This window comes from Scardinius erythrophthalmus (assembly GCF_964197995.2).
Source record: "Scardinius erythrophthalmus genome assembly, chromosome: 8".
NCBI lineage: Eukaryota > Metazoa > Chordata > Actinopteri > Cypriniformes > Leuciscidae > Scardinius > Scardinius erythrophthalmus.
Window position 1 is genome coordinate 13,612,517 of NC_138228.1, and position 27,301 is coordinate 13,639,817.

Consider the following 27,301-nt stretch of genomic DNA (forward strand, 5'->3'; position numbering starts at 1 on the left):
AAGCCAATTTTACATTTATTAGGCTACATTTAGTCATTTATTTAGCAGACGCTTTTATCCAAAGCGATTTACAGTTAAACTAACAATAGGAGGACAACAATATGCAAGTGCTATGACTCTTCTCTTCTTCTATTGACTTTATAATCCTGTTCATGTAGAGAAAGCTGATGACATGCTACACAGGGAAAGTAACAATGAAGTTATTGAATGAAACATAAACACAGCTTTTGTGTCTTTATCATCTTTTCCGCATATATACTGACACAGCTCATTTTCATTTTATGAATGAATGGCTTGCTCTAACTGTTGCTCTGTCTACTCTTCGTCAACAACACGAGCTTTTGCACCCCCTGCTGGTGATGTTGACTAACAGCAGATGGAGAGTATCTCGGTAATCTATTGCTTTTCCTGCAGTTCCGTTGAATTTACTGTCGAATTTGAACCACTGAATTTGTGGAAGCGAATTTTGCAAAGCGAAATAAAATGGACCGAAAATTGCCTGTTGAATATTATAGGTTGTATTTTTAAACAGTTTGAATATTTTGAAAGTGAAATATGAAAGGTGAATATGGATTATTGAATTTTTAATAATGAAAATATGTTTGAAATGTTTTTAATTGAAATATTCACAGCTTAAATATTCAACCATGTTGAATTTCAGCCCATAAAAATGCAAGCCCTAAAAATACAATGCATTAAAATGCAAGCATGGTTAATGCAATGCCTATTTTTTTTTTCAAGTAGTGCAATTCAACAGGCTTTTTGTTTCAAAAACATTTGACATTATTTTACTTCCATACAGGAACATCCATTGTGCTCAAGTATTTTGCTCAAGGGGACAATGGTGATGGATCATAAATCACCGCTTGGAGAGTTTTAACCTACAACCTTTCAGTTGCCATCCCAGATCTTTAACCACTATTTACATTTACATTTATTCATTTAGCTGACGCTTTTATCCAAAGCGACTTACAATTGCTATATATGTCAGAGGTCGCACGCCTCTGGAGCAACTAGGGGTTAAGTGTCTTGCTCAGGGACACATTGGTGTCTCACAGTGGATTCGAAACCCGGGTCTCTCACACCAAAGGCACGTGTCTTATCCACTGCGCCATCACCACCCAATAGTTTGATATTATACACCACATTAGTCCCATAATGTTATGAATACTTCATAAAATCAATGTAAATCCCTTCATGAAGGACACTACAAACTCTTCAGTGGATACTTCCATATAATAACATAAAACATAAAAACAGCCACAATGCATCCTATTACATACCGGAGATTTACTGAACTATGCAGACATCTGATGGCGCTAATTGAAAACTCTAGCGAACACATCGATACAAATGAGACACACTGTGCTCTTACCAAAGTCATTAAAAGTGGTCATTATGGCAGTTATGTGGTTTCCTACCTTTCCCACTATTGCTTCCCTTATTCAGATAGAAGCTTAATTGAAAGCCACGTCCCATTTCAGAAACTTAAACTAAGCCAATAATGTCACAAGCATTCATTCTTTGACTCTAAAATGGAATTGAGTCGAGAGACTGAGTCATAAAGAGAAAAAAGTGACAGAAAAAGAGACATTATTCTGTATAAGGGATAGTGTACAGTCAGCTGGTCATTACCGCAAAATATTGCTCTTGTGTGTCAGCCTGATGGGGTTTATTTTGTGATAATGACTGCCTAAGTGGACATTATGCGGCTTATTATTCAGCTACTCACCAAATAAGAAAATACTAAGACATGAAATATTGATTGAAGTTAAAATAATTTTAGGAGCACAGAGTGATATGAGAGACATTAAATTAGAAATACAAAAAAGGTTGTGCACATCCCAAACACCCTAATTGGGCTCAGGTGCAGGACAACAAAATAACAATAGTAGAAAAAAAGAAGCGTGAAGACTGCACACTGAAAATAGCAGATCCAATGTATTTAGTAGCGCAACGTTTTGACCAACAGGTCTTCATCAGGCACAATACCTATGTGGAATAAAAACCAACTCTCAATGTTATATTAGAACCATGTAGGAGATCTATTGGCATGGGTAGTAATCAATTATAGAATTTAGTGGTCATTACAGAATATCACAATTGACCAATCAGAATCAAGAATTCCAGATAGTACAGATTTTAGGATACAGAACGTGCAATCTGAGCCACAGATCTCATCCTACCTATACGTAAATGCAGTAAATGTGTTTGGTTTTATGTGGGATCCGGCTTCTGTGTGACTATCTCCAGTTTATTAGCATCTAAATTCAATAAACCAGATACTTAGCCTCTCATGTTACTCGCTCTGATTCGTTCTTTCCTCTTTGCCATTCTGTTCTATTCTCTTTCCTTTGTCAACACTGGTGCAATTAGAGCTCCTAAGGGCAATTAGATGGCAGCACAAATTATATTTGTCAGTCAGCACTTGACAGCAGAGAGAAACAGAATATATTAGCATTGTGGCAGCGACCCATGCAAAATCCCGCTGGCCCATGTGGCACGAGTAAATGGCCCTATAATGTCTTTTGATGACCTGGCTCAAAATGCTTTCCGCAAACCAATAGGTCAAGGCTTAACTGGTAAGCATGGACTAGTTAGTTTCTGCTGGTAGACACAGTAACTGCACCATATGGACTAAAAAACATCTCGTAAATACATTCGAGCATTTGGGGTCCGTACGATTTTTTTAATAAAAATAAAGAAAATAAAAATATTGACCCCAATTTTTTTAATGGCAGAGTATCTCATACCAATAATAATAATAATAATAATAATAAATAAAAATATGTAAGACTTCGTAAAATATAAAATATTACTTATCTGTTGCTTTTAATGTCAGCTCCGGATTAAAAAGAAAAAAAAACAAGAAAAAAAAACTTTTATTGATTCATGAAAACTATATAAAAAAGAAATGATAAATGCACTTGAGAAGCAACACTACATGAAACATTAAGACTAGCTTTCCTGGGTCGTATATTGAATATAAGTGCATCTTGTCTGCTTAATCAATAAATATGTTAACTTGTTTACTCTTACAATAATGTGGGGGGTGGCATTTTTATTTAAGATACATTTTCTGAAAACAAGTCTTAATATTTTGTGCAGTGTTGCCTCTCAAGTAAATTTATCTTGTTTCAATAATCTTTTTGACATTTAACTGGAAAAATAGACACATACTCTTTTTATTTTGCAAAGTGGCTCGAGTTATTGGATGTGCTAGTCAAGCAGGCAACTGCCATTGAGATGAATGGGAATGCAAACAGATAGTTTTTCCAAGGCATTACAGACCACCTTGTTCCCAACAAAGAGGAAACCAGTCATAATTCATAAACATTTGAAAGTTTTGGTATCACAAAAAAAATAAAATACAATTTGAGCTGACTACAGCATGAAATATGAATGGCCAAATGCAGAGATAAAATAAAAGTACATTAGCAAATCACATTAGAACCTAAATGGCCCTTCTTGATCTGACCGGACAGAAGATCCCATTTGCGAAATGGATACATCACACCACCATCTCTGGGAACAGCCTGGGCTATTAATGTGAGGAAGCGTGTCTTGAGTACTTTTCAGCCTGATATCAAGATTTATGTATGACGTATTTCAGGATATTTCCCAGCAAACAAAATTAAACATTTATATAAATCCCAAAGGATACATCTTAATAGTTTTTCAGTTTAGTAATAAAAATCTGTTTTTTTTACAGGCTCCTGTTGTTTTGATGTCATTAGCAGATGCACGCCACTGTTTCTCTCCAAAAACTCCCTTTATTGAGGGAATTACTTTCACCATCCTGCTGTCATGAGAAAAAAAGGCCATTAAACAGAGATTAATTCTATTATCAGAGAAAATGTGGTATTAATAGTCATAATTTGCTTTATAGTGAAAAGAATAAAAAAGAATCCTGGTCTCTGTGTGTTCAGACAAGCCTTGGATACCTTTTTTTGCTTCACATAAGCAGCCTTTCAGCTGAGGACACAGCGAAAGCACGCCGCCGCACAGATCCCAGCATGCATCTGAACTCATTACAACAGTCAACCTATCTGAGCTGCATTACAAGAAAGAACGAGGGGGAGGGAGACAGAGGGAGGGTAAAAAAGAATGTCACATAGTAGCAAGTGGAAAACAGCAGCTATAGTGAATACATACAGTTTGTCAAGGCTGAAAAAGCTCAAAGGATGCACTTTTTGCCAATCCAGTCATTTTTCTGCTTCTATTTCCATTTCTATCTATTTCTGTTTGTGTTTGTTTATCTCTCTGTCTCTTTTGCCCCTCTCCTCCAAAGTCCAACCCGTTAAACAAGTATATAGACGGAGAGATACCCTTGACAAGCTATTTATTGTGTCCTACTCGAATGTCATTTTTTTGTTGGGTGGGAAATGGTTGGGGTGCAGTCACAAACTTTCCATTTACATCGGAAGCACAGAGCGTTCTGTCCTTGCTGTATGTCTTTGGCCAGGCGTAGCAGGAGTGGAATGATGGGGGAATGAGAGAGGCTGGAGATTCGGTGTCGCCGGACCCCAAAGGCTGTCAGGATGACGGAGCGTACAAAGGTGGAATGGAACGAACGGAATGAAGTCATTTGTTTGCGTTGCTCTGGCACAGCATTCACGGCAATGCACCGCATCATCATAACCTGGCTATATCCGATACCCACTCTCAGAGATGGAGCAAACTAATCTTTTTATGTGTATACTGAGCACCTCTGAATGTGATTCATCCAATCAGAATCCGAGCAATTCGTTTTACATTAGTTGTAAGTCTTTTGCAATTGAAGGAAGTTTTTAATAATGAGTTTATTGTGAGACTTATCACAGTTTTTTTAATCTTATCTTTTGGTTTACATTTTTTTTACTTAACCAATCACAACAAATAAAATAAAAAACAATCAAATGAGCAGAATTACCCTCTATTTGTAAAGTTTGTAATTAGAATATTCAAAAAAATAAAGTGGCAACAAGTCTTAAAGAGGGAGTCACTTAGTCTTTCATTTAATATGTTCATATGTCTAATTGATCTAATAAATCAAGTCATTAAATCATGAATTCAATTGATTCATCCAGCAACCCGTGTGTGATAGCTCTTCTGCTGCTTCTTTTTTTAGCCATTTTAATTACTGGAACAAAAATAGACAAAGTAAATTGCAGTATTGTGTCTAAAATGTCAGTTTTGATATTAAACATAGTTTATTGGAAAGGGATAGTTCACTAAAAAGAAAAATTCTGTCATCATTTACCCTCGTGTTTGTATAGCTTTCTTTCTTCTGTATAGAACACAAAAAAAAAGATGTGGACCCCAACTTTATTCATCATAACTTCTTTTGTGTTACAAAGAAAAAATAAGTCATTTGGACTGGCATGAGGCGGTGTAAATTTCATTTTGGGGTGAACTATCCAATTAAAAGGTGCGTATTGTAGCATTAAAACTTGCAATATTATCTTTGGTATAAGGATTTTAAACTCATAATCATACCTGCATCACCTCCAGAGATTGTACTGTACTGTATTGACACCTATAACATGCCAGAACAGCATCATAGCAGTTCCTTTGTGAAATTCACCTTGGCTGAGAGCACATTTCCAAGAGAAAGCAAGCGATATGTTCTCCCATAATAAGGGGAGTTTATGTTCTTCTCATCCACTACGTACACTATTAAGAGGCATAAGTGACAGAGTGACGGGTATTACGGTGAAGATGAAACATCTCCGTCAACTCACTGACTCTCTGTGGTGAGCGATAGGGAGAACGAGAGAGACTGATGGAACTTTAAGAACCTTGTCTGTTGGAAAAATGAAGGTCTGCATTGAGGTTATTGATGAACTCCTTTGCCACTCTTCACCCTCCACATTCTCAAGGACAGAATAACGCACCGAATCGCTCTGAGAACAAGACCCGTTGTATGCGTTTTCCACACCTTCCCTCTGCCAGTGATGAACACTGTTGGCTGGAGCGTGCTGACAAGCTGAAAAGAAGATAGTCATGAATCTTTAATGTTTCCTGTTCATAAATTACAGAGGTACAATCATCCCTGCTTTGGCTTTCTCCGCTCTGTGAGCTAGTTTGAGCTCTCATTAATAACTGAAACAGGGGGGGCTTAAAGATTAGTGGCATACGAATCCCAGCCGTGGAGTACATTGCACCGCTGAGCTGCATTGAGGATTATGTTTTTTGAAATTATTCCCACCATTTAGCAAATAAATTATGTGTGTTAAGCAGTTTTAATATGTTTTAGCTTATTTTCAATCCCTGCAATCATCCGAGGGCTCATGGTTACCTCCTTGCATGGAACTGAACCAGCAAAATTTAGGTTAAGTTCTGAGCCTCAACCATTACAGTGCACCACCTGCCTTTTCTGGACAAAACTGCAACGCAAGCAACTTCTAAATCACCAAATGAGCTGCTGGCTAATGGGAACCCACGTTCATGTCTGACCTGGGTCATGTCCCAATCTAATTCCCTCTAATTCTCTCACCCCTATAGCCATTCCATTTCACTGAAAATAAAAACTAAAAATAAAACTAAAAATAAAAAATAAAATAATAATAATAATTAATAGATAATAAAATAAAATAAAAATGTGTATAATAATATTAATAATGGTAAGAGTCAATAAGGTTGATTATGCTCTAAGAGCTCTAACACCACAGCTCTAACACCAGAAAACTTTCCAGTCTTGGTAACAGTGCAGAAAAAAACCCTAAAATGAGATCAAAACCCTCATTTTTTTTTTTTTCGTAGTCATCAAAACTCATCATTAATTAAAACACAGGGTGAACAGAGGCACCACGTCCTTGTCAGTTCTGCCATTCTGCTGCTGACTACTATTGGGATGTATCATTACTCGTTTTCGACTTCTCATTTATCCAGTGGCGGATTTAGCAAATCGGGGGCCCAAGGCGAAGGTAGGTAGGCTATGGGCCCCTCCCCATCCAATCTTTAAAAGAGAACGAAAGAAATATGTACCGACTGAATGGTGGATAGGCAGGTAAAGCTAATCTACGGGGAAGTAAAGGTTAGAGAGGAGAAAAAAACGTCCCCTTTAAACCCTGTATACACTTCTTTACTCCTAAACAGAAACATGTTGCAATGCTTACATGGTACAATTTCTGGTAAGTTTTTTTTTTTTTTTTTGCTTGACAAATTTCACCATTTCGATTCAATTCTTGTGATTTGATTCAATATTGACTAATTTGGATAAATATAGGTAACGTTTCACAAGATAGGCGTTACTTTTTCTCAAGAAAAAAAAGCCCTATCAGCTGGTATAATTTAAGGTTAAAATAAGTAATATAGTACACATATTTAGCCAAATACTCTCTATAGCTCTTTTTTTCTAGCCAATTAAATGGCTTTCCTGAGGTAAATATTATGTGACGATTGTTCTCCACCTGTTTTACCTCTTTCCGCGGTTGAAAAACACTTATTGATCGATATTATGAATGAGGAATATACATTTCGGTAAGTTATACTGTATCTTTCAACATTGTTAATTCATGTTTATTTACTATTAGCTAGAGATAATCAGTTCACGTGCCGCTAGGAATCTGTCACGTCACATTAAAACGGCAAAACGGTATTTATTGTTTGAATTTCGTAATAGAATTGACAGAATCTGAGAGCTGAGATTTTTTTAAATATCATGATTCATAAGTAAACTGTTCAGTTTTGTCTGTCGATCTCCGTGTCCTCTTTGCTTCACGATGTTGTTCCTGATCTGTATCCCCAACAGTAGCTGTAAAAAAGTTTGTCATCTTTGGCAGCGTTCCCAAATTTTCAGCGTCTTTTCACTTTTTTCTTTTATTTGAGCCGCTTGGGTAACTTCGAAACTTTAAATTTTCGCGTTTAGACTCGTCTTGCTCTGTTTGTGTATTTCCCAGTCCTCCTGTTACTGCGTGTTGTTTATCTTTCGCGCCGCGCACCTTTACAGACTTTTTGCTTTCCTCCCGCTTCCTCCTTTTTTCAGCACCGCTTGGGTAGCTAGCTTCGCTTCATTTTTACTCTGTACACTCTGTCAATAACTTCTTTTTCTCCGTCAGTTTTTCACAAATGGAATTTGTCATTTGCCATTTTTCGCAAATGGAGTTTTAGAAATATATATAAAAAAAATAAAAAAATAAAAAAAAACCCTTAAGCATAAGTTAGTAGGGCATTTTGGGGGCCCCTAGGTAGCTCGGGGCCCAAGGCAATTGCCGACCTTTGCCTAATGGTAAAGTCCGCCCCTGCATTTATCCAGATGGAGAGACGAGTCAGAGTGCCAGACAGAAACCTGTGGGTTTGCACTGCAGATGATATGCCTGCAGTGATTCATTCCAAAAGTCCTGTGCAAACCCACATTCTCATAGGAAGCATTGAAAAGACTAGCTGGCAAGTACCTAAACGCCTATAAAACCAGCAAAAAGCTCCGGTCCGGTTTAAGATGGGTTTTTTTTCTTCTTCTTCTTTTCTCAGCAGGGTAAGCAACTTAACACTCATAAAGTACCACTCACTATGACACAAGAACATTGCATTACTACCACCGGTCAAGGCTAAAGACACCAGAAAGGCCAATAAACAAGTAATGGAAATGAACAAGACAGATTTCCGACCAGTAACTGGGTTGTGACTGGGTCATCCTCTTCTTTAGAATAAATGAAAAATGACTGTGAAAGAGAAAACCAATATATTTATTCCTCAAGCCTCCAGTTTTTTAATAGATTACATATTGAAAAGTATGAAATGTCAAGGTCTTACAAATTCACAGCATTTTTTATTTTATTTTTTTGCACTCCATTTGGTGGTTCCACAAGGAACAACCGTCTTATTCACACATAGAAACGCCAAGGAGGAAAACAAATCATGAAATTAATTCGTATATTGATCCTCTGTAAAATACTAAATTATAGCTTGAATTCTCACTTTTTTCAAGGCCTTCACTTTACCCTTGCTGTGCTTGAACAGCAGCAAGAATTACATCACGTCAGCCTCTGGAGAAGACGGAGGCCTTTTCCATTTCCACTTGCACTTATCAATAATCAAAATCCAATAAAATGGGCATTAAGTAAAATATGGCATCAAAAAAAAGTGCTTCCCTTCAGCATGCGCTAGCTGATGCGCGGTCTTCTGCTGGGAACAAACCAGTGGGTTGGTGCAGGGTTTATTTTTGAAGGCTTAGCCTGACTGTGATTACATGATGCATGATCCATAATGACCCTGCTTCCCGCCTCAGCCTCTTCACACACCACTGTTCTCCCCGAGCTCTCTCACGTAGCAATCACTTCACTCATGCTATATATCTCATCTGAGAGTATAATTCACAGTTTATCATCTCAAAGAGGTGGGACCTAGGTGCTTTTCATTCACTATGGCACTAGATGCAATATAATACACCTACAACCTAAATGTTCCTATGAGATTGCTGAAATGCATGTTTAAAAATATGAATGAAATGAGGTATCCTTGCTGGAAAAAAATACACACACACACACACACATACATACATTCATACATACACTACCTTTAAAAATGTTTTGTTCGGTAAGATTGTTTTCAAGGCTGCATTTATTTGATGAAAATATAGTAAAACAGTAATATTGTGAAATATCATTACAATTTAAAACAACTCTTTTCTATTTTAAAATGTAATTTTCAGCATCATTACTCCAGTTTTAAGCGTCACATGATCCTTCATAAATCATTCTAAAATGCTGATTTGGTGCTCAAGAAACATGATTTTTATCAATGGTGAAAATGGTTGCTCTAAGCGATGTTGGGTTACGTCACTTCTTGTTGACGTTCGAAGTATTGTCAAACAAAACGGAGGCTAGCCCGACCCTCTCTCCTCCTCATCCCGTCCCCTCCCCCTCCCTTCCGTGCTTCCTGAAATAGTCATGAACCATTTAGAAAAAAACAAACTGGATTTACCCACCTGTCATGCAAAAACAGAGCCACCTGAATTTCGGATTGGAAGCCCTTCTGCCGGCGGAGTTCTCGCCACCTTTTGAACGCTTTTCCGATGTAAATTCGGGACTTCGCGTTCCTTCTCCTTTTCCCTATTCTTTGTTATTTGTTCAGCGGAACGTCGTCTCTTTGGTCGTGTGTTGGCCATATAAAAATTCTCAAGAATATTCAATTTTAACATTAGTCGTTGTTAGGACATCTCTCTAACTTCCATCTTCAAGCTTCTCTCTCCTCCACTCCCCACACCCCCCTTCATGTGCACACGCACTAACCCCCCAAACCCCACCCCCAAATCATTCTTGTCGGTTATTGGCTGGAACACTGTTTGTTATGTTTCGTGGCCAAGGCTGGGCCAGTTTGTTTTTCTTGCCGTTTGTGGAGCCTAGGCTGTCTACAGAGACCGCGTTTTTTTACAGTGTGTTCAGGGGACAGGCAGCTAGCGGATAGTGAGGAGATGTTTGCTGGATGTGACAAAAAATGTTTTGGCCTAAAAAACGTGTGACATCGCTTAGAGCACCTTTAAAAGAAACTTTAAAAGAACAGCATTTATTTGAAAGAATTCTTTTGTAACAATGTACTGTAAAATTCTTTCATATTGCTTAATATTTGATAATCCTTGCTGAAAAGAAGCTATTAGTTTCATTAATACCCCACAATGATAGTATATATTTTTTAATAAAATAAACACCAATTAAATTAGAAAATTTCATACAAATTTGATTATTTCATGTGACAAAGCCACACCTGGTCAGATTGGCAATTAATTCCAATGAATTGATTCAACTAAAGCATTTAACCTGATTAGAAAACATGCTGTTTATATATGGGTAGAAAAGGGGGGCAATGTTTCCCCCTTAATAAGAAAAGTTAATTTCTGACACTGATCTCCTCTGAATGAAATATGTGGCTGTCCTCATAGAGACAATGACAGGACATGATGGGTAATTTCCAGTCTGAGCTGGAGTCTGTCAATATGATGGCGGTAAAGACACACAGACTGACGCATACATCCAGTTCTGAGATAAGAGAATCATGGGTGTCCAGACATATGATGTTTCCAGCATAGAACACCATTTAAAATGACATGATTGAAAACATCAGGCCATTTAAAAAACATACACGCACATACAGAATACAAAATGAGAGAAATGCTTACCCTGAGTGTCTGAGGAGATCTGGACGGTGCTCCTATAATGGTCACTTGTGCCATGTCATCGACATTAACATTGACACCATGGACAAACATGACGTCTCCGCTGTCAATCACATCTTTTCTAGGAACCAGATTCAGGTTCTCGTCTATTAGGAAGTTAGGGTTCGATACTTCAAACTCCACACCCTCATTTCCAGCGCAGTCGTCAAACACCACTGCAGAAAAACACACAAATAAAAGATGTTGACATGTTAGCTTAAGAGAAATAAACACGTGAAATAGTGATATGGAGCCAAGTCGATATATATCATATATCGCTATATAGATGAAAAGGAATGTTAACGGATAGCATTAACCACAGATAGCATTGTTAGGATGACCGTATTCATTCACAAGTCACCTAGTATCACTTCCACTTCGGAAATTGTCAAGAAAGGGCTCTTTTGAGGTGATACATCTCTTATGGTTGATGGAAAAATGGACTTACTGTTGCAGAAAATGTCCCTGAAAAGGTGACTATGCCTGAAGAAGCTATCCCAGAGCTCATCCATCCATGAGCTAAAAGCAGGTAATAAATAAAATAGCCAATGGCTCATTCATCAATGTATATAAACGTGAAATAGAGAACTTTAACCCTCAATAATATCGACCCCACTTTCATCTTCACCAATCAGGTCTGACTGAGGAAGATACCACCACATCGCGCCAGCTTATCCCCTCTGATCGTGTCCGTCTCCATCTTATCTCAACGCTCCATACCTCGCTTTCACTCTTTTCGTCCTCTGTGACATTTTGTCCTCCCATTTCCTTTCCTCATCCCTCTTTCTCTCATCCATAACTCTTCTTTTCCTTCCTTTTACCACCCTCTTTGACACTCTAAGTTATGTTCTTGTAACTCAAGGTGACCTGGGCAGAGCAGATGTGAAATGGACAGCATGAGCCAAATATTCAATATATTTTCTTATGGTTCCTATAATCCCTGGGAATTTATCCCCGACATGTTAAATGCCAGTATAGTATGCATTATGTTCTAACGGAATATTTTACCCCATTCAAACTTATGAATAAATAAATAGCCTTAATTACAAATAAAAATAATAATAATCCAAAATAAATTACAAACGTATCTATTCTTGTGATGGCAAAGCTGAATTTTCAACAGTCATTACTAGTCTTTTGTGTCACATGATCCTTCAGAAATAATTTTAATATGCTATTTATTTCTTATTATTTATGTTGAAAATGGTGGGCTGCTTAATAGTTTTCTGGAAACCATTTCTTTCCCACAATTATTTGAGGAATAGAATAGTTTGTGACATTATAAATGTCTTTACTGCTACTTGTACCTGGGTCAAAGTATCTCTGAAACGGCAAGGCTCCCAGTCAGCAGTGGTGAGAATTTACCAGCGGTGGTGAGAATTTACCAACAGTTGTCCGAGGAGGGACAAACCACAAACTGACAGGGTGTTGGGAACCCAAGGCTCATTAAGTGCATGAGTGTAACAAAGGCTATCCCGTCTGGTCCGAGCCAACAGAAGGTCTACTGAGGCACAAGTCACACAGAATTTTAATGATTGTTATGGAAGGAATGTTTCACAACACACAGGGCATCACACTCTACCGTGTATGGGACTGTGTAGCCATAGACCAATCAGAGTGCCTATGATGATGACCCCTGTCCACCGTCAAATGCACATACACAATGGGTACGTGAGCATCGGATTTTTCAGCAAGTGATTTTGTTTCACTTTCAGCAAGATAATGCACCCTGCCACACTGCACACATTGTTTAGGAATGGTTTGAGGAACATGATGTAGAGTTCAAGGTGTTGCCCTGTCCTCCAACAGCATATTAGGCAGGTGGTCATAACGTTTTGACTCATCAGTGTTCAAATGCAAAGACATAAACATAAAAAATCTTCACAGATTCAGCCTTTAAACCTTCAGTGTTTTTTTATTTTATTCAATTACATCCATAAAAGCTTAAGTGAGAACTGTAACCGACTACACCCCGTTTAAATACACCATTTAAATGCATTCAATGAGGATTTCATTTGAGTAAGTGAGCTGGAACAGGGCCAGTAACATTATTTTTTCGTTCACTCAGAAATTGCATTTCCGTTCAAACCGTGTGACAACGTGATGTGACAACGCCAGATCCACAAAAAAAGAATTGTTTAGCATGACACGTCAATATAATACCTCAGTGGCCTATTAGCTTAATTGCTTACCAGTCTTGATATACGTTATAAGCTACATTCATGACTGCTCTTTCCTCTCCAAAACTGCTTCTTTTGTGAGCCACAGAGCTAGTTAATGTATCCAGATGAGGTATAGCCCCGGTATGATTGGCAAGTGTCACCCAAGCATGTGAACCTATCAGTGTTTGTACTTCATTACAATTGCTCAGTATTTTGTAAGTCCCATGAACCTCTCGGTGCCCATATTGGGAACATCGGCCCTTTGTTGACATGTGGCATTACGATGGAGGGGAGCGGTTGGTGCATCCTCCTGTTCGTCATGCACTGTCTGTAGCCAGTTTTCAGGTTTCAGTTTTTGTCCTTTTGTTTGTTACGTGGAGAGGCTTATCACCTTATTTGTTTTTAGTCATGGGCACACAAGTAGCTGTAATCCTGCGTGGCGAGCGATCATGCGTATTGCAGCATTGTGAATCTCTCTCGGTATGTATGATGGGAGTATATCATTTGTTTTTAATTAGCTTTTTCATGAGTAACTTTTCCTGTTTCATGTTCGGCAGATTTAACTGCACGTCCAGGGGTTTCCGATTACTTTAATTGGAGTCAAATGTACATCAAGTGACATCAAGTTTTTATAGTTTTAACTTGTAGTTTTGCCTAGATCTCACCTTGGTCCATTTTTGTTATATTTTTGTATGTTTGTGGTGTTTTATTTGTGTTGAGTCACTGACACAGCATTGCACTGGCCTGAGTGAGAGTTAGCTGGGAGGCAACGTTTACGTAATCTGGCCATTGTTGGCCATTTTGTTTCCTCTCCTCAGTGCCAGTGGCTGTGTTTGTTTTGTTTCTTTGTCTTGTATTTTTGTGTATAATTTGTCACTGAATTGATTTGATTGGTATGTGTTCCTTTTAAATAGATTATTAACTTAATTTCTTTTTGATTATTGTGAAAGTGTAATTGATTTTTGGGTTTATTTAAAGTCCCCATGTAGTCAATAATTTTATTCTTTAAAACTCATCTCTGATCACCAAAATTACATATTTAAACAATTCTCCTTAAAAAAAAAAATGTCTTCATGCCTAAAAATAGCTTGAATGTAACTACACCCAACCTCATATTCGCGGTTCTATGAATATGCAAATTAGCCCCGCCTCCACTCACTCCCACCAGCTCAGAGATCCACTGGTTGACGATCACACATTAACATGATTGGTTACAAGGTAGTTTGTGACGTCAGAAACACCAGCGATTTCAAACCACGTTTCTGAGACTGTCTTTGGTTCACCGCAGTTTTAATGAGAAAATACTCAGCAGTGCTGTTGGCTTATGAATTCGCACATGGTTTGTCTTAAAGCCTATTAAAAACACCAAATAGACATATAAACAACATTAAAAACTTGATTTTCATCACAGGGGGACTTTAACAGTGTAACTGTACTTTGTACCAGTTAACTTTTGATTTCTTGTGTGTATAGTTCATTTTTGTATAGTTTTGTGTGTAGAGATAAATATTTAAAGTGGGAGGGGTTGGCCGTGGTTATCTTGTACTGGTGTGTCCATGGAGTGCTGTGCTTAACATTTTGCCTTGCTTTCAAAAGTGTGTTTTGTGGGTATTGAGTGTGAGGTAGAAATCTCCGTTGGCCTTCTCCCTCTTTATTTCTTTTATTTTATTATTGTACCTGCGGATTTGTGTTATTTGGTATCGCCTTTGTGCTGTGATTGAGACCTTGTGTGAAGTTTCGTATTGATTGACTGTTTTTATTCACCATTGGGATATGCTGGAATAAAATTATTTTTCTATATATTTTTGTCCCCGTCTCCATGCCCACCCTGCCTTTGGCAACGGGCTGTTATTTCCCGGTATATTCCGGGTGGCGCAGTCGACCATATGATTATTGTTTCCTTTGTTACTTTGTAACTTTTCCTACCTGACCACTCTTGCCACATTCAGATAAAAAATACATGATGTACTACTCAGGCAAACAGGTGTAGGTGCAAGAGGAAGATATTGTCTTGCTCTCTCACTTAAACATTTACCAACGCATTGTACAGTGCATACTCAAGCGAGGATTGCGGTGATGCTAACAGCGTTAGCACAGTATGACCACAGAGCTTCTCACATATCGGTTCCGCTAATTGAATTGAGGCAGAATCAGTAATGTGACGCCCTATCGATAACCTCCATGAACACAGGTGATGAAACTGCAAATAATCGAATCAAGAATCACTTTATTGCCTGCAAAAGCATCTGTTTCCATCGAAAGAGATCATTTAACAGTGCAGAGAAGGGTATCTTAATGTCTTTCAAGCGAGTTCACTTTTTGTGTGTAATGTTTTTTTACTCTGTAAGCGGTCTGGACACCCACAGAATAATAAGAATAAGGACATTGCAGTTGAAGTGTCCACTTGAAACTTAAAGTAAACCAGAAAAACAGCAAACCATGTGTAGGTTCATGAGGGGGAGGCTCTTTCCAGGAAGCAGGAGGTGAGGTAGGAAATTATGCATTTTTTGCGTTCTCAAAAATATGTATACGGTGAGAGATGCATAAAGGCAATTAGTATATTCAGGACACTAAAAGAAGAAGCATTCACTTTAGATTTTAACTCTATTCAAGTTCTGCTTAACTAAATTTATAGTGCCATAGCGAAAGAAATTGAATCAGAATTGAATGTGATATAAAACGTTGCATTGTCTTTGCTGATTCACACAAAAAAAAAAAAACATTTTTTTTTTCCTTTTAAGAAGGGGGGTGGGGGTGGGGGTGGGGGTTTTACATAAATGTAAAAAGTAAACGTATTTATTTATTACTTATTTTCATTTAGTTTAACTTCATGTGCTAAAATAACTAAAACAAAACCTAATAAAATATTATAAACATATTTAAATAATAATAAAAATAGCAAAAACACACAACTAAATCACTAAAACAAACTAAAATTGAAATGGAAAACTTAAATAAAAACGAATTAAAATAGTAATAAAAACTGACTTATAACTTATAACAATACCTGAGTACAGTATATTAGACAAACCTCAAGAAAAACATTTTCAATTCAGTACATTTCCATTTAAATTCTTAGCATTTTTCACGATAAATGTTGTACTAAAAGCATCTTTACAGAGAACAATGCCTTAAAATCATCCAATTCTTCATGTACAACTATAAATATTTACTTTTAAACTGTAACATATTCAGATATAAGTTTAGAATGAGCATTCAGATATAAGTTTAGCATGAGCAGGATGATGATCCATCAGTCAACGTGTCATTATAGGAAATACATAGAAACATTTACAAATTTAGTTGTTTATCTGCCTGGATAAACTTTTACAGAAAGTAAAAAAGAAATTACTTTTGATATAATTCATATTAATATATATAATATATATCAACTATTCTATTTAAAAAAATGTATTTGTATGAGTTGTATGAAAACGCCTTGAGACATATTGAAGACCATGTGGTGTGGTCAAACACATACACACTGCCCTAACTACATGTCCAGCATGTGACAAAAAGACACCGAAACACCAGGGGAAACACTTATCATTCCAGATTCTTTTCTTTCCGGCTTTCCCTTACGGTTTCTCATAATCATCAACAGCAGTAGCACTCCTCAGCTGCTGTGAGCACTACAGTCAGAGTCAATCTCTCACACTCTGAATGTGATGTATGCTGGGGTTAAGACACTGGGAGAGCCAGACTGAGGGTCTTAATGAGCTCCCGTGTTCATGTCTCTCTCCGGGCCCCAGGGACGGTAGCAGTGCGGTGTGTGCCACTGTTGTGTGCTGAGATCTGCTCTTGCACCTTGGCTGTAATGAGTTCAGTCTGTCTGTCAAACTACCCACCAATCACTGTTATTGTTCTATCATCAACAGCAGAATTGGAGAGCTCAAAGGAACACATGTGTGCTGTAATTATATTCTCAGCTTTGTTTTTTTCCTATAGCCTTTTAACTTGCTCATGTGTGTTTTTGTTGCAGGTTTCTATTCTAAATGTCCACCTTTAAGCAATTCCTTCTCTTACTCATCTAACATCTGATTACCACAGCACTTGCTTACATCAGTTTATAGTTCATAAACTATTGCTTCAACTGAGAACACAGAAATGAACTGATCAACTGCACATACCTCTGCTCAGCCATGAACTGTGGTCGAAAGCTGTAGGCCCGCCCTCACGTGATACTGATTGGTCAATTGATAAGCTTAAATCCGATTGCGCTGCCAGGAAAGTCTCAAAAATGCACACACACATCCAAGGCGGTTCACACGTGATTGACGATTTGCACATTCACATTCAAGGATAAACTCGTACATTTTAAACATTCAAAGGTTTTTGTGCACAGTTGTATATCTACGAATTGTGTTTTGCATTTGTGAAATGTATTTTATGAATATATAATTTTATTTTGCGCATGTGAATTGCTTTTTGTGAATATATTATAATAATATTTTTGTGTGTGTACGTGAATTAGGTTTAATGCATGTGAAATTGTCTATGCATGTGTGAATCATGTTTTTTTGCGTGAATTATAATTGAGACTAATCTGCCTCCATAGTCTCGCTGTTTCCTCCTCTCTCGTCTAAATCTTCTTCCCGCCTGTGTGTTTCTCAACATCTCACAAGCCCTTTGTCAAATTGTGTCCTGTGATTGCTGGTGTAACAATAGCCATCCATCTTAGGTCAGACAGTTAAAAGAGGGACTTGGGAAAATAAAATAATACTCACTGGCAGCAGGTTAAAATGGGTGTATATCATAGGCGGGTGTCACTTTTGTTGATTTAGCCATAGATATTTCTAACCGGCCATGAAACAATATTTCATATCAGTTTAAGAAAAATACATTAAAATTAGGGCTGTGCAATGATTAATCGCATCCAAAATAAAAGTTAGTGTTTACATACTATACTGTATGTGTGTACTGTGTATAATCTTTTTTCTATATAAATAACACACATGCATGTATATATTTAAGAAATATTTGCATGTATGTATATATATATATATATATATATATATATATATATATATGTTATGTATAAATAAAAAAATCTTAAATATATACACGCATGTGTGTATTTTTATATTACACATGCAGTATTACAGTACACACACATATAGTATGTAAACACTAACTTTTATTTTGCATGAGATTAATCATTGCACAGCCCTAATTAAAATGCATTTTTAATTATATTTAAGAGTCATAGGTTAAAAATTATAGAGCTGTTTTTCCCCTATATATTTGAGGTCATCGTGTCACTCACAGCATCACATGAATTCAGAATTAGCCAACCTAGTAGTAGAAAACCTACTTTGAAAATTTAATGTCAACAAAAATCAGGCATCCAATATAAACTGCAAACAGGAACTACATTTTCCACTGAGAGAAAAGATGTTAAAATATGCACATGTTGCAACATGATGCATGATGTTGCATGTAGACACATGCTGGTGGCCAAAACAGCAACTTGTTCAACAATATTCCCATCATTCTCTGAGGCAGAATAAGAATGATAAAATACAGCAATTACACACCTAATGTGCATCCTTCGCTCTTCATTACATTGCATTAAAGCTAAAAAGCTTCCTGTCTTTGTCGGGAAGTGAAAACATTAGAGAGAACTATTGTCCAGAAATCATCTGAGGTCACACCATGTTGCAGTTATGAAGTTAAATCAGTAGACTTGCTTAGTCATTACACCATTCTACCTAAAAGACTATCAGCTGCTTAACTCTATCCCTGCAAGGGTTTTTTTTTTTTTTTTTTTTTTTGCCAGCAATTTTTTTTTTTTATCAATAAATGTAAACATTCAACATTTCAAAAGAAAGAACAGAGCCTTTGCTTTTAAACAAACAAGCAAACAAACAATCTAGCTTCATTCATTATTTTTTTTTATCAACACCATGAATATGGGTAATAAAAAAATAAAAAAATCACATTTTTGTCAAAGACTTTGTCAGGATCGGATTCAGGATGATGATCAAAACATAGACCGGGTAGATCAAGTCCATCAGAGAGTCCCCAGAGCTCGCACAGTCATTTACAGCAGGGGAAATAAGTATTGAACACGTCACCATTTGTCTCAGTAAATATATTTCCAAAGGTGCTATTGACATGAAATTTTCACCAGATGTTGATAACAACCCAAGGAATCCATACATACAAAGAAACCAAAACAAACAAGTTCAGATATTAAGTTATGTGTAATAATGTGAAATGACACAGGCAAAAAGTATTGAACACATGAAGAAAGGAAGGTGCAAAAAGGCATGGAAAGCCAAGACAACAGCTTAAAACTATTAGTAATTAAAAAGCAATCCAGCCCCCTTTCCGTGCAAATTAATAACTGCTGGTTCAGTCCCAACGGATGGTCTACAAAAAGGTCTCATTGCCAAGGTGTCACACAAGACACATCTCATGATGGGTAAAATGCAAAGAGCTGTCTCAAGACCTTCGCAACCTAATTGTTACAACACATAATGATGGCAATGGTTATAGGCGCCATTCTAAGCTTCTGAATTTTCCAGTGAGCACTGTTGGGGCCATAATACGGAAGTGGAAAGACAATCATTTCACCATAAATTTGCTTCGACCAGTGCTCCTCGCAAGATTTCTGACAGTTGTCCAAGAGCCAACACCAAGTTGTATGGCGTTTTTAGGGTAATGTGCAATGCCATTTCTCCTCCAAACATGGTGTGTATTATGGCATCCAAACAGTTAAATTTTGCTCTCATGTGACCACACTAAATTCTCCCAGTATTTTGCAGGAATTGGTTAGGACTGTGCAAGCTTTGGGGGTGTTGACTCGCTCTACTCCGTCGATGTTTTGATCATCGTACTGAATCCAATCTAGGTGTAGGCTAGTCTTTGACAAAAACACGAAATTCTCAGCTTTTGCTCAAAATGTTCCTTTTTTAATTAAACACAGCCACATGCAAGTGTTGATAAAGAAAATAATGCATTTTTTGAAAAATTTTTGGCAAGCCAGACCTACATCAAGATGTTAGGTCTGGAAACTCATCATAGACGCGGTTTAATCCGAGGGGCGGGATTAACGGCTATCTTTCAAATTCCCTCTGCACGCAATAGGACAGCGCTTCAACCAACCAGAGCGTTTTCCCAACAGCGGAGCTTAGTTGATAGATTCTACTTTTGCCATATCCGGCCGGCAAAACGACAAACACAACCTTTTTTTAAGAATGACTTAAGTGCCGTTCTTTGCTCTTTTCTCAAAAAAAAACTTAACTCGAAAGCCGATTCGAAAGACCGTTGTTCTCCAGCAGCAGCCGTCATTCTTTGTTTTCAAGTGGCAGCCGTCGCAACTCTGTCGTCATATGTTAAGCCCGCCCCCGCCTACTCTATACACGACGTGATTGGCCTGACCCAATTTAAGTTTTTGCAGCTAGAAGGTCTATTGAGAGTTGCTAGACCAACCTGGCTGCGAAATACATTTTGCTGCCGCTAGGGTGCGTCTAGATTTCTAGGCTATCTGAGTGTTTCTCTTTTTTATCTTTTTTTTACCAATCTGACATGAGCAATCACCCCTCCATCTCAAACTGCTTTCACCCCAGCTCTGTTTGTTAGGTGCAAGGAGGGTAACTGGCTAGTGTGTCTCTACCAAAATCAATACATATCAAATCCACTGAAGTTTCCTCTTTGAGCACTTACCCTTGTCAACTTTGCAGTTGGTTCTTTTATCTGTCTCAACATAAAAGCTTTCAGGACCATTTTTAACAAAGAATGCATACACCAACACAGAAAAGCATTGTCAAACATCCCTGCTTGCCGGTATAATTGAGCACGGTCAGGAAAACAACCATTTGTTCTTAACAAATAGCAAAGTCAAATGATTATTCTATGCGGAAAACCGAATCAAGCAAAAACCAAGTAAATCTCTCAAGCGCCATGCATCTGCTCATTTCCCTTTCCATTACACCATTTTAGATTGGTTTCAATGAGAAGGGAAAGCTCTTTATAGTATGCCAATAGCAAAGCAAGCAGTGTCAAGCATTTCAAAAGCAGAGCAGTGAGTGTTTGATGGTATTGTGTGTTTGTTGCTGTAGAGGACAGGAGTGTTTTGGAGAGCGTGTGGCTATGGGCCGCTTTGATGTTAGCTGTCAATAGCAGACCCCTCTCATCTTAATATGAGTGTTTCTGAGCTCAAATTGCATCGTGCAATGGGGATTAGCTTGCGGAAGCTGTGCGACAAGCCTTGTCAGGATTCAAATACACACATGAACTTATACACAAGTGAACATTTTATCACTGATACGCACATTACATAACCATAAAGCCCAGATCTGATAATTGCTAACAACATTTCATTTACGTATTAAAGCTGTGTCAACAACTGAGAAACCTCAACAGACCGCAACAGTAGTTCCGGGCAGTGAAAATCTCATTAACTTTGTCTACAGAGTAATTGATTTTTAACAATAACACATAAACCTTTCCAGACAGACCTACCATGAGCTCTGAGGTTCTTAAGTGATGATTTATGCATGTAAGCCAAATCAATATGATTTCTAGATTTAATAATAAAAAATAATAAATTAGAAAAGTCACTGATAGCATGCAACTGTTTGTGTCTTCTTAAACTCTACATATTGGTTTATACAGTAAATATTTTTTTCAATAAAAAAAAATTTAACTTATTATAATTCAATAAACTTACAATCAAAAACTCTGGGTCAATAGTTTTACAGTTTTTGAACTGCCATTTTTATATGATTGCGTTATTCACAATGCTTCATGGGATGCAAAGTTTATTGTTTCAAATGTCTTGCATACAAGTCAAGTTTGTGATGATTCATGAGATTCAATGATTTGTATCGAATCTCTCATTATTAAGGAATTTAATAAGGAAAATGAACATGAAAAATACTTCCGGAACCAAAACTAATGATAACCAAAAGTAAATTGTCCAAAACTGAAAGTGTAAAAGCAAATGTAATACTGCCTCACATTAAAGTGTGTTATATTAGCAATTCCAATCCTTAAGTTTAGGGTGACCAATGCACACAAAATGTCACATGTGATTGGCAGTAATTCTGAGGTAGTAATTCTGAGATTATCCTTGAACCTACATCGTCTGCACTGATCCCTGCCTTTAACTTTGGATTACACTTAATACCCTGCATATGATATCATTCCATTTGTGTGTTAAATGTCCACTTTATTTTTAATTGATGATGGTTAAAGGAGTAGTTCACTTTCAAATGAAATTATGATTTACTCACCCTCAAGCCATCCTAAGTGTATATGACTTTCTTCTTTCAGACGAATACAATCGGAGTTATATTAAAAATATCCTGGCTCTTCCAAGTTTTATAATGGCAGTGGATTGCAACCAACAGATTGAAGCTCAAAAACGTGCATCCATCCATCGTAAACTAACTCCAAACGGCTCCAGGGGGTTAATAAAGGCCTTCTGAAGCAAAAGGATGAGTTTGTGTAAGAAAAAATGTTAATATTTAAAACTTTATAAAGTAAAATAACTAGCTTCTGGCCAAACGAACATATACACCTAGGATGGCTTGAGGGTGAATCAATCATGGACTAATTTTCATTTTAAAGTGAACTACAGTAATCCTTTAACTAGCTCATTAGAATGTGATGATGTTTATGCAGTCGAGTAAACAGTCTCACACAAGATTTAGCTCAGTGGGAGGCAATGACTGGGATGACATTTCAGTGGCCCGTAGTCCTGATCAGAGGTGAAACGACCGGTTTGATTCAGCATCTGATCTCATAGCACTATCCAATCCCACTTCCTCTCTCAGTAGTTGGGTTCTTCTCTAGCTGTGGGCTCTTTAACTGAAGCCTCTAACTAAAGCCTTTCATGTTGGGATTCTCAGATAAAGAACATTAAAGGGCTGATCTAACATTCGCTTTAGAAGTCACAAACACAGATGTCTGCTCCATGGGTGGGCCAAAAGCCCATTTTCCATGCAGTGCACTGAGTTTTGACATATAAATACTGTAAAGATACAAGTAAAACCTTTCAAAGCTAACATCTGAAGCTCAAAAGCAAGCGAGCAGCAACGAGAAACATCTACTTAATGACTTACAGTCTGCACAGCTTTATAAAGACATCAATTCTTGGGTAAAAGCTGTTCTTGCACTCTGCTGAGATTACCACCCTTGGCCAACCAACCACATTTTCGTCTGATGTATCGAAACACCAGCTTGTATCCGTATTCGCTCTTTTGGGAGTTACAGACATGTCAGCGGACTACAGAAATGTCAAATGTAATTGAAGGTAAGGCTCTAAACCAGCGCAGCAATCCCACATGTTCTCTGCTCACCTCCACCTACTCACCTCTTTGGTTGGCGATGGACTCAAGGGCTCTCTTAACAAGAGCAGCCTGATCCTGCAGAACTGACCGTCCTCATCATCTTGGCTTGCTTTTCTCTCACAACGGCTCACATCACAAGTACTCAGTCCATTAAATCACGGTGTCATGAAAAGGATGGTTAAATGTTGCACCTCAGTCTGGGCCGGGAAGACAAACCCACTGGAATTCCTTCAGGTTTTCACTAGGGCTTTTTACAGGAACCCATTGACATTCACAGCTGCTCGTATGAGGGAAGTTCAGTGAATTGATCTCTCTAGGCTTGTGGGTAATCACTGAGCTAGTGCCAACTGTATTCAGCTCTGCTTGATGGCTGAGCAACCTTGGCCTAAGCCAAGCACTTTGTTTCCCTGCTGTTCCTTAAGCCTATCTGAGGGTATCCAGCAAATATCCAGCAAATTCAGCTGTGTGACCCCTGTCTGATATGTGTGTATATATATATATATATATATATAGAGAGAGAGAGAGAGAGAGAGAGAGAGAGAGAGAGAGAGAGAGAGAGAGAGAGAGAGAGAGAGAGAGAGAGAGAGAGAGAGACGGAGAGAGATTATTTGTCCCTGCACAAAACCATTATAAATGAGTGAGTTGTAAGAAATTGCCCTCTCTGCTATTAAACATGAGGGTTTGGGTGATCTGTGTAAATGGGGTTGAGTAAAGGACATCGCTTATGATTAATACACCTACTCAATAGCTTTCATTCTGTTTGGTTATCCATAGCAGCCATCCCTATATCTTGTCAGGTAGATACAGTAGAAAGGTCTGAATTGTGACAATTCAGCTTTTCAATTATGTATTTATAAGCATTCAGACATGATAAACATACATTCCAAGATGATGCATGAATGAATACTTGCATTTGGCTAAAAGTATGTGGTGGAAGTAACCACCAAGGCCAAGAGTGTTTGAAGTGTGCAAAGTCAGAAAGACCTGTAGTCATCTCATCTTTTTATAGAGAACTTTTCATATAGTGAAGTTCCCCTAGGTGAATCTTTCAATTGCTAAATACAAGTTTTTTCTATTTGCAGGTGTTTTCTTCAGTTGCAGCGCGTTAAGCGTTCTCTGCCACCGTATGTTTTTTATGAAGTGGTAATTCATTAGAATGAAAGGTTGAATGGAATATGACTATTTAAAAGAGTGTGGTACTAAAAAGGATTTGTACTTTATGAGAAGCAAAATGTATAAAACGCAGTGAATGATTAGCAGTGCTAAAAGCAGTGACGTTACTAAAGACCTTAGTCAAGTTAGACGCCATATTGAATTTAACACGGATGAAAAGGAGGCTGAGAGAGTCTCTTTACAATGGCAAGCACAGTTTAAAAATCCTAGATCATGTCATTTTTCACAACTCTCGAACACCTGCAAATAGAAAAAACACCAGCAAATTAAGAAAACATCATCAGTTTGACAACACATGTGCTGCAAAAGTTTACAACGCAACCAAATACAGAACCACGCTGTTCTATTTGCATGTGTCTTCATCACTTGCAGAACGCTGAGCTCGCTCGGCCACCATACAAATTAAATTAAATTAAATTAAAATTATGACTAGTTGTCATAATATTAAACTGTTTAGTCAACACCATATATAATTCTAAAATTATACTAAAATCTTTATTAAAAGCATCCAAACTTGTCACTGCCTACAGAGCCAAAACTGCATGTGAGTGTGATATAAAGAAAAATAAAGAAAAATAAAGAAATAAAAAGTTTCTTCAGAAGTTAGACATATAGTTACAGGGTTAGGGTACTTCTCTTAATATGTTAAAAGCAGGAATATATGAGAGCCTAACCTCAGCCACCCACCCACACCTGCCCACACACAAACACAATCATTTGCTGCAGCATAACTGATGTGAATGGACAATGATAGTCAAAAGAAGCTAGCCAATTAATCTGTAATCATCTGTGATTGCTATCTGCGATTCCATAGTGTGGAAGTAAAATAATGCCAAATATTTTTGAAACAAAAAAGCCTGTTGAATTACACTGCTTGAAAAAAATAGGCATTGCATTAACCATGCAGGAGGTTCAACAGCGTGTGTTGTTGTCTTTTGTGTCTTTATCATCTTTTCCGCATATACTAATCTCATTCACGGTAGAGAAAGATGCATGTAGGCTACACAGGAAAAGTAAACGTGAAGACACAGAATTTAACATAAAACAGCTGTCATAATAATCACAAATACTTACATTGCTGTAAATGAGTTTTATGAATGAATGGCTTGCTCTAACTGTTGCTGGTCTTCGTCAACAACACGCGATTTTGCACCTCCTGCTGGTGAGATCGACTAACAGCAGATGGAGAGTATGCTCGGTAATCTACTGCTTTTCCTGCAGTTCCTGGATGTCAACGTAGTATATTCTGTTGAATTTGAACCACTGAATTTGTGGAAGCTAATTTGCAAAGCGAAATAAAATGGACCGGAAATTGCCTGTTGAATATTTTAGGTTGTATTTTTAAACAGTTTGAATATTTTGGAAGTGAAATATGAAAGGTGAATATGGATTATTGAATTTTTAATAATGAAAATGTGTTTGAAATGTTTTCAATTGAAATATTGACAGCTTAAATATTCAACCATGTTGAATTTCAGCCCATAAAAATGCAAGCCCTAAAAACACAATGCATTAAAATGCAAGCATGGTTAATGCAATGCATATTTTTACAAATAGTGCAGTTCAACAGGCTTTTTTGTTTCAAGAACATTTGGCATTATTTTACTTCCATATATCTGCATTTATCTGAGATCATAATCGTAATGTAGTGTTTTTGAGAAGGCTGCTCTCTAACATGATACTCTCAGTTATGGTGTATAGGCTGTGAGTTTAAAGGGGTGGTTGATTATGATTTCACTTTTTTAACTTTAGTTAATGTGTAATGTTGCTGTTTGAGCATAAACAACATCTGCAAAGTTACAACGCTCAAAGCAAAGGAAGATGTTTTATTTTACAGAAATCGCTTTTTAAGGACTACAATTTATAATGAATAATGAATTTTAAGATAATGAATTTCAAACCTGAACCAAACATTTTTATTCAAAGATCAACTGTCTGTCATAAGTCTTTAGTCTGCCACAAAAAACAACAACATTAAAATCATGAACTCAAATGTCATTGTGAAAAAAAGAAAAGAAAAAAAAAAAAGACTGTTGTAACTGCGTAAATCAGACATTTCAGGCTATAGCCTAACGCTAATAAGCCTTATGCCAAAATTATTATTACAACTAAATTGTCGGTCATTAAATAAGAAAACTAAATAATTTGTAGATGATTTGCTTTGTGTAACCCGACATGCAGACATTAGGCCGAAGTATTTTTTTGCACACAGTGTCGCTGTGGTGAACAATCGAGTCCGGTTGAAGCATAGACTGTAAAAAATGGGTTGAAGAGATGAATCCGAACTTAGGACCCAAGCAATCCGATTGGGTCAAAGCACGTTTTATGGGTAATCGCTAGTGCCTAAAATCACTTTATTATAGAAGAAGTTTGTACTACGTTATAACGAGTCATTAATGTATTTTAACTTATATGTTTAATATACTAGTATTTAAACTATAGATTGTGAAATTAGTGTGTTTTTATAATAAATAAACAACATAGCCTATTTGAGCTTCAAACAACTACATTCTCGACTGAGAAACTCTTAA

General features: G+C 37.2%; 1 protein-coding gene across 1 annotated transcript in view; it reads right to left on the reverse strand.

Annotated features, from left to right (window-relative positions):
- Positions 1-27,301, reverse strand: part of cdh13 (cadherin 13, H-cadherin (heart)) — a 347,744-nt gene that overhangs the window by 205,471 nt on the left and 114,972 nt on the right. The window contains exon 3 of the mRNA XM_081372855.1: positions 11,099-11,310. Coding sequence (XP_081228981.1) covers positions 11,099-11,310 — 212 coding nt within the window. The remainder of the gene's footprint in view (positions 1-11,098; positions 11,311-27,301) is intronic.